The sequence below is a fragment of the Morus notabilis genome, unplaced genomic scaffold, assembly GCF_000414095.1.
Source record: "Morus notabilis unplaced genomic scaffold, ASM41409v2 Scaffold317, whole genome shotgun sequence".
In the NCBI taxonomy this organism is placed as follows: domain Eukaryota; kingdom Viridiplantae; phylum Streptophyta; class Magnoliopsida; order Rosales; family Moraceae; genus Morus; species Morus notabilis.
The window spans coordinates 593,210-601,155 of record NW_010363634.1 but is presented as its reverse complement, the minus strand read 5'-3'; the positions used below and the strand labels follow the sequence as shown (position 1 = coordinate 601,155).

The 7,946-nt window shown below is 35.5% G+C and overlaps 1 protein-coding gene across 2 annotated transcripts; it reads left to right on the top strand.

Moving 5' to 3' along the window:
- Window positions 1-326: 326 nt before the first annotated feature.
- Window positions 327-7,430, top strand: LOC21405689 (FGGY carbohydrate kinase domain-containing protein). 2 transcript variants are annotated; one of them, XM_024169856.1, is made up of 15 exons: window positions 327-577; window positions 1,471-1,550; window positions 1,809-1,926; window positions 2,094-2,272; window positions 3,128-3,210; window positions 3,319-3,503; window positions 4,149-4,210; window positions 4,441-4,549; window positions 4,650-4,769; window positions 5,012-5,131; window positions 5,277-5,397; window positions 5,495-5,651; window positions 6,031-6,103; window positions 6,595-6,722; window positions 7,119-7,430. In XM_024169856.1, exons 1-15 carry the CDS (start codon window positions 340-342, stop codon window positions 7,239-7,241), a joined length of 1,896 nt encoding a protein of 631 aa, XP_024025624.1. In that variant the 5' UTR covers window positions 327-339; the 3' UTR covers window positions 7,242-7,430. The 2 variants fall into 2 exon arrangements, with proteins under 2 accessions (XP_024025624.1, XP_024025625.1); XM_024169857.1 differs by having other exon boundaries at window positions 412-577; window positions 1,494-1,550.
- Window positions 7,431-7,946: the final 516 nt, after the last annotated feature.

Sequence of the window (7,946 nt, the reverse complement as noted above, 5' to 3'; positions counted from 1 at the left end):
CTATGAATCATAACTTGACAAGTTTGTCCATAACTTATCTGGTTATAAATCATAACTTGACAAATTATAATATATTAATTTCTATAACTAAAAATTAACCTATATACTTTCTTAAGCTTTTCATATTAGCATATTTTTTACTATTTCCCATCTTAAAACAGTATCATACAGAACCGGCCTAATCTAACACTATGTCAGAATGGGCTCGGGCCGGCCCACGAGTCTCTGACCATAGTTGCTTGTCTAAAAAGCAAGAGGAAAGGAGAGAAATTTTTCTGAAAAGGAAAAAGACAACGAAGACTTAAAGAGAGAGCAAAAATAAAAACAAAAAGAAAAGAAATGTCAGGTAAAAGACGAGGGTCCGATACGATACCGTTATTAGGCCAACAAAAGTCAAAATCTCATCTACACCAACAATCTTCTTCTTCCTCTTACCAAAATCTCTCCTCCTCCGCCTCCGCTGTCTATCTCGAGATGGCCGCCGCCTCCGCCACCGCCGGCGATGGCGATGTGGATGGCGTTCTCGCCCGCACCGTTTTCCTCGGTGTCGACGTCGGCACCGGCAGCGCTCGTGCAGGTCTCTACCTCTAACATATCTTTCATTCCGATGCATTTGTATGTGTTTGGATTGTGGAAATTGCGCAGGTTTCGTTGTCTGATTGCGGTTTTCTTGATGAGTTTGATGGTGTTGTGGTTCGGCATTTGTGGAAATGTATTGAAACGTTTGTTTCTTTCTCTTGCCTTTCTAGTGTGTTTTGGAATTTTGAAACTTTGTATGTTCTGCGATTACGATTAATTGCTTGATTCCGGTTTTTCTTTTTTCTTTCTTTTTTTTCTCTGCAGTTCTGTGTTTGGATTTTTGAAACTTGTAAGTTTTGAGATTAAAATAAGTAGTTTGGTTGTGGTTTTTTTGATTCGTTGTTTGTGGTTCGACAGTTGTAATATGCATCGAACTGTTCGTTTCTCTCTTGCCGTTCTGTGTTTGGATTTTTGAAACCTCGTATGTTATGCGTTCAAGATTAATAGTTCGATTTTATGCATTGAAATGTGTGTGTGTTTTTTTTTTGTGCGTTTCTGTGTTAGGCTTTCTCAAATTTTGTACGTTCTGAGATTAAGATCAATAGCTCGATAATGTATTTTGATTTGCATTTCGGACTTATTAATGCTTTAGTCTCGTTCTGTGCTTCCCTTATATTTTTGCCTGATGTTTTGAAAACTGTATTAATTTCCATGATATTGTTCGATTTGTCCTTTTCTCTCTCGGTTAAAAGACACTTATAAAGGTTGGAGAGAGAGGTGGTTGTAATTCCTATTTCATCATCACAAAACAATGTACAACTGTGCCAAGATTGAATCTTAACTTTCGTTTCTTCTTTTGAAGAAACAAATTTTGTTCTTTCTTATATCGTATTGTGCTTAGTTACGTAGAATATTCAGACATTAGACTTGTTTAAAGTTAACACATTATAGGTCTATTTGATGAAAATGGGAAGCTTCTTGGTTCGTCCAGTAGCCCAATACAGATTTGGAAAGAGGGCGACTGCATTGAGGTAGGAAAATTGAGCAATTGACCTTCATTTGTACTTGTAAATTGTAGTGGAGTGTGGGCAATTTTTGAATCCTTAGAAGTTTAAAATTTTCCATATTGGTCTCGTAACCATACCATATTCAAATGGCCATTTAAAGCATCAGGAAAGATGTTGGAGAATTTGCATTCATGTTGCAATCTTGCATGTTTTCATTGAGCGAAGTGAACTATTCAGTTAGATGTGGTTTACTGAAAGATCAGTGATGCTTTTGAAAATCAGCAATCTTCTACGGATATCTGGCTTGCAGTCTGTGCTGCTGTGAAAGCTGCATGCTCCATTGCAAATATTGCTGGGGAAGAAGTAAAGGGTATTGGATTTGCAGCTACTTGTTCTCTTGGTATGTACTTTATTTTATTTTATTTTTTTCATTTTTTCACCACAGTCTTTATTAAGAGAACATTGTCTGACTTGTTTAGCCTATTAATGTTTTTGCTAAAGGAGCTTGTAAAGTTATATGGAGCCTGTAAAGTTATATACTATGCTAAAATTATAATCTCCTCGCAGTTGCTGTTGATTCCGATGGCTCTCCTGTTACTGTATCTTGGAGTGGTGACTCTAGAAGAAACATAATAGTGTGGATGGACCACAGAGCTGTAGAACAAGCTGAGAGAATCAATTCACGTAATTCGCCTGTATTGCAGTACTGTGGTGGGGCTCTCTCCCCTGAAATGCAGCCACCAAAGGTACTTAGAGCATCTCAAAGGGAACTCTCTAAATTTTAGTTAAATTTTAGCTAAAATGACTAGAAAACTAAGCTAGCAATTTTTGGGTGTTTCACTCCAACCATACTCCCTATTTTAGCTAAATGTAGAGTATTTTAATATTTATTGAATTAAAAATATAAATAACTTTATTGAATTTAAAAAAAAACCTTTGCATTTATTACAGTTGAAAGAATAAAATAATACAAAAAATTAAATGGCTAGCCTCTCCATGCTAGCTATATTTAGCTAGTGTGAAACGCATTCTTCAAAATAGCTAACCATTTAGCTAATGGTTGGAACAGAAAAAAGCCACACAAAAAAAAAAGCTAATCCATTAGCCATTTTGGCTAAAAACATAAAATGGCTAACATAGTTGGAGTTACTCTTACAAGTTACAACAGCTAATCTGATGATATAGTCTTTTTTTTTTTTTTTGATACAATATGGGATCACCTGCAACCTCCCCCTAAACCCCATCCTATCCAAACCCCCCAGTGCCACTAGACCAACTGGTCTTAAGCAACGATATAGTCTTGTGCTGGGATATAAATATATGTATATATACTTTTTTCCTTGGCTGGGGGACATCTGGCATTGGGATAAGAAACTTCTATTTTTGATCTTTTAGCTGGCATAAAGTTTTTTTATAGCTAAAATTGATGACAGCTTCTAATGCATCGTGGTTTACCTTGTGAGATTATTTGAGGATATGATCATGCTTGTTCATTTGATAAATACGTTTAAATTTAAATCAATTTGTTTTCTTACCTCTCATTTCCTTATGGGTTTCAACCATTCACATTCTTTCCAAATATCAAATTGTTTCTTTTGCAGCTTTTGTGGGTGAAAGAAAATTTGCAAGAATCATGGTCAATGGTGTTCAGGTGGATGGATTTGAGTGATTGGTTGTCATACAGGTGTTTGCTTCAGCTTGATATTTGACAAAACTTTCTTAGTCTAGGTAGATGTAGAAATTAAGAGGAATTTATGAATACAAATCTTAAGATTTGTTTGAATTTTCCTAGAGCAACAGGAGATGATACTAGAAGTCTGTGTACCACAGTGTGTAAGTGGACATATCTTGGTCATGCACACATGCAACAAAACAGTGAGAAAGATTCACGAGATATGGAAGCTTGTGGATGGGATGACGATTTTTGGGAGGAGATTGGATTGGCTGACCTTGTAGAGGGTCATCATGCTAAGATAGGTATGCTCTAGGATTGTGCTTGTAATAATTTTCTATGAATCTTTCCATATATGTGTACTGTTGTGTGATGTATAGTATATACGATCGGTAACCTATTTTTTTCATTTCTTCTGGTTGGGCTGTAAAGGCTGTTAAGTGGCTTGATTGTAGAGTAGTAATCGACTTAATTGTTGAAAAGGGCGGCGAGAGTTTTGTTGCAATTTTAAATTATTAATTCAGCAACAACTGACCTTTTTTTTTTCAATCGCGGCAACCTTCTTGTGTTCTTCGGAAAGGGGGAATTATTCATGCTTAAACAAAGATTACTGTGCTCTATTTCTCTTAATTACTTCTCCAGCACAGAATTGCTAGTTGTGAATTATCAAGAAGCGATTCGTGTACATTACTATTATGCATAACCTAGTTGATGGTAATGAAAAAGCGTTACTATTATGCATAACATAGTTGATAGTAATGAAAAATAGAGTTAAATTTGGAAGCTGCTCCATATGACTCCTTTTATGTTTTACGCAAATATGTCTTCTTTTGTTTGTCCCTATCTATGGGTAGATATTAATTATTCCTCGGTTTCTTTGTACTTAGTATACTTCTTTTGTCATAGTGTGATACTTATGGTAGTGTCTTGACAATGTGTTGTGCTAACAGGACGAAGTGTAGCTTTCCCTGGCCATGCGTTGGGTTCTGGTCTAACTCCAACTGCTGCGAAGGCAAGAAAATTTTGTACTGAAGATTTCCCATTGATTTCAACTGGCGCTCCCTTGAGGTCCTTAAGCCGAGCAAAAACTTGATTGACTTGGAAGAATGTGAATATGTTCTTAAGTTCTTTTGTTGTGGGCTTTAAAGGGTGTCTCGACATGATATACTATACAGCACGTGTTGTTGCTTTTTTTTTTAATTATTATTATTATTATTCTCTGAAGTCTGAACTTGATTCCAGGAATTAGGTTTGTTAGCAGGAATTCCTGTTGGGACTTCATTAATTGACGCTCATGCTGGTGGTGTGGGGGTAATGGAAAGCGTGCCTGTCTCAGATTCTGAAGCAAAAGGTTATTATGAGTAATTCGTATGCTATTTCTTTGTTAACATTATTCAGTCAGTCGTACAAAATAACAATATTTTCTTTGAAACAAAATGCACATGTTTCAGAGGATGATGTGGAAGCTCTATGCCATCGCATGGTGTTGGTATGTGGAACCTCTACTTGCCATATGGCTGTATCAAAGAGCAAGCTATTCATTCCGGGGGTCTGGGGACCATTTTGGTCAGGTACACTTTTGAAATACAGCAAGTCGATACATTGTATGGCCAAAGAATTATAAGAGTCATTTACACACACACACACACACACCTGAGTGCTACTGGTCAATTGAAGATCAATGGCATAATGGGAATGCTTCCATGTCTAATTGTCTTCTGCCTTTTTGAAGTGGAGCATAGTTCCACAGTTTTATCATTGCTAATTGGGACTCAAACGTTGTTTATATAATTTATTTTCTACACGTGTTCAGCTATGGTACCAGAATATTGGCTTACAGAAGGTGGTCAAAGTGCTACTGGTGCATTATTGGATCACGTAATTGAAAACCATGTTGCTTCTGCTCTCCTTGCAAATCGTGCAGCTTCTCGAAGTGAGCTTTTTTTTTCCCCTCTAGTTAGTGTGAAATGTTATTTTGATATTGGCAGGGTAGACGTAGTTAACACTAACTTAAGTGGATCTCTCTCTCTTTCTTCGTCTTTCACTCTCCCTCTTTCCGTGTCATTATGAATTCCTAGATATCTCTATATTTGAACTTCTGAACAAGACATTAGAAACAATGACGCTTGATCTGAAGCTTCCGTTTCTTGCTTCATTGACTGAAGAGACACATGTCCTTCCTGATTTCCATGGAAATAGGTGAATAATTATGCATACACACTTAGGCTGGACTTCTCTGGTCTTAGACTCTTAGTGCCAAAATCTTTTATAAGCTGATAAAGTTGTGATAGCTCAGGTCACCTATTGCAGACCCAAAAGCAAAAGGAATAGTCTGTGGCTTAACTCTTGACACAAGTGAGAAGCAGCTGGCTCTTTTGTACCTTGCTACAGTCGAAGGTATTGCATATGGTACACGTCACATTGTGGAGCACTGTAATGCCCATGGTCACAAAGTAAGGATATACTCCATCATAATTTGCATATTTTCTTAGGTTGATTTAGTTAATATTTACATTGTAAAAGGTATTTGATTCTTTTGCATCGTTAAAAAATCTAATAAAACAGCAGAGAATTGTCGTTAGAGTCACATATCTTGAACAGGTTTATTTTGTTTCTCATGTAATTATATATATATATAGATGCATATGTGTATATATATTATATATATACATACATATGTGTATGTGTATATATTGTTTGAAGTAAACTTCTTTCCGAGTATCCTCTTTGATTCCTACATATCTCTTCGCATTCCAGGTGCATTCCAGGTTCCTTATTATGGATTGCTTCCATCTTTTGACTTCATTTTCTCTCCTGTCCTCTCCTTTTCAGATTGACACTATACTTGCATGCGGTGGCCTTGCAAAGAACCCATTATTTGTTCAAGAACATGCAGATATAATCGGTATTTTTCTCTCTCTTTCCCCTCTCCCTTTGTTTGTTTGTTTGTTTTGTTTGTTTTTTTTGTTTTTTTTGTTTTTTTTGTTTTTTTTTTTTTTCATTTATGTATTATGTATGTCGTTGCTGAAGTGTATTTATGTTTTTCATTTTCGATTTATGGGCCCTTTTTTTAAATTTTTTACCTAAAGCTACTTTTGTCGCGAGTCTTCATTTATGTTGTGTTTAGCTTAGGTTTTTGGACCTATATTGTTTACCTTTCACAGCAAGTTTTGCTTTGAACTGAATAATGTAGCTGTACAATTATCAAACTGGTTCTGCGTATTAATAGGTTAAAGTAGATAAACAGTTGTTGGGGCATTCATGGGGTTTTCTAGATTCTCAAATTAACTTGCTTTAAATGTTTTCTCATTTTTCCTGTTATATATTCATGGAAGAAGTCTTCTAGACATCTTCACACATATTCAGTTCTAGCTTTCTAAGAAATTGTTCTTTCAGGTTGTCCTATTATTCTGCCACGAGAAAGCGAATCTGTGCTCTTGGGTGCTGCCATTCTTGGCTCTGTTGCTGCAAGAAAGTATTCTAGCGTGCACGAGGCTATGAAGGCTCTAAATGCAGCCGGTCGGGTATGCATTAATTACTGTTATCATTTTTTTTTTTTTGTTTCTAATATTTAGATTTTAGCCATAGTTCTTTGGTAATTCACTAACACTCGGAAATGAGATTGGATTTTTTTTTTGGTTCGCTAAAATTTTGAAATTAACATATTCCTCTCTTGGTTAGTCGTTAATCTAACAAAGTGAATAAGCCACCTGAATAATGTCTATGGTTAACTGGCACCTCCCTGAATGATTTTCATAACCTGTAATTCTCAAGACAGGAACCACTTAAAAATAAAGGACTGAAAAAAGGACTCAGGGAGACTTATGTCTGTTTTGTATTAAAAAAAGAGAAATATAATAGACTTTGGCATCCTTTATTTTGTTTTTTTTTTTTTCAGTTTTCATATTTGAATTTGGTAGGTTATTCATCCTTCTAAAGATCCCAAAGTGAAGAAGTACCATGATGCCAAATATCGGATCTTTCGCGAGCTCTACGAACGGCAGCTATCCCATCGGTCCCTAATGGCGCAAGCATTGACATAGTTGTGCAGCTTGGTATCAACCTGGTGACTTTTAACTGAATATAAATGTTTTAAATCCACGGTTTTCAGCAATTTGTCAGAAAAATATTTCAAAACAGTGGACAGGATGATGAGTTCTAAAAGAAATTAAACATCTGAACCGAACTTGTGTATAGGCTCCTGTGGTTTCATTTTATGTTCTTTTTGTTGAGCGACATTTTGTGTCCTATTTGTTCAAGTAAATGATTTAATTATTTTTGAATTTATTAAATAAAGTGATGTAACTTCGAAAATAACAACTTTACAAAAGATTGATCTTGTTGCTTCCTTGGGTTGACACATTCGGGTTATGTTTGGGAAGAGGGGAAGAAAATGGGAGGAAAGACATAAACTAGGAGAGGAAAAAAGAGAATAGCAACTTGCATTGATTCGACTATCGTCGCGTAAAGGCGAGAGGTGAATTTGGGGAGAAAAAATCCCTTTTCAGTTCTATACTTTTTTCTCTCTTATTTTGAGAGCTGACCGTTTTAAGCGTATTATGGGTATTTTAGTAAGGGTATTATGGGTATTTTAGGTCAAATTTGAATATTGACTTTAAAAAGTACAAATTTGTGTAATAAATTTAATTTAAGGTATATATTTAATGAGATTGATAAAGGTGTACTTTTTGAATTAACTTAATAAAGGTACGAAAATGTAAATAATCTTAAAAATAATTTGGAGAAAT

Excerpts from the sequence above, each read along its gene's own strand:
- LOC21405689 (XM_024169856.1), top strand. The coding sequence starts at position 340 with ATGTCAGGTAAAAGACGAGGGTCCGATACGATACCGTTATTAGGCCAA. Across the intron at positions 1,927-2,093 it reads TGCAGCTACTTGTTCTCTTG|TTGCTGTTGATTCCGATGGC; the intron begins GTATGTACTTTA and ends ATCTCCTCGCAG. Across the intron at positions 4,770-5,011 it reads CTGGGGACCATTTTGGTCAG|CTATGGTACCAGAATATTGG; the intron begins GTACACTTTTGA and ends ACACGTGTTCAG.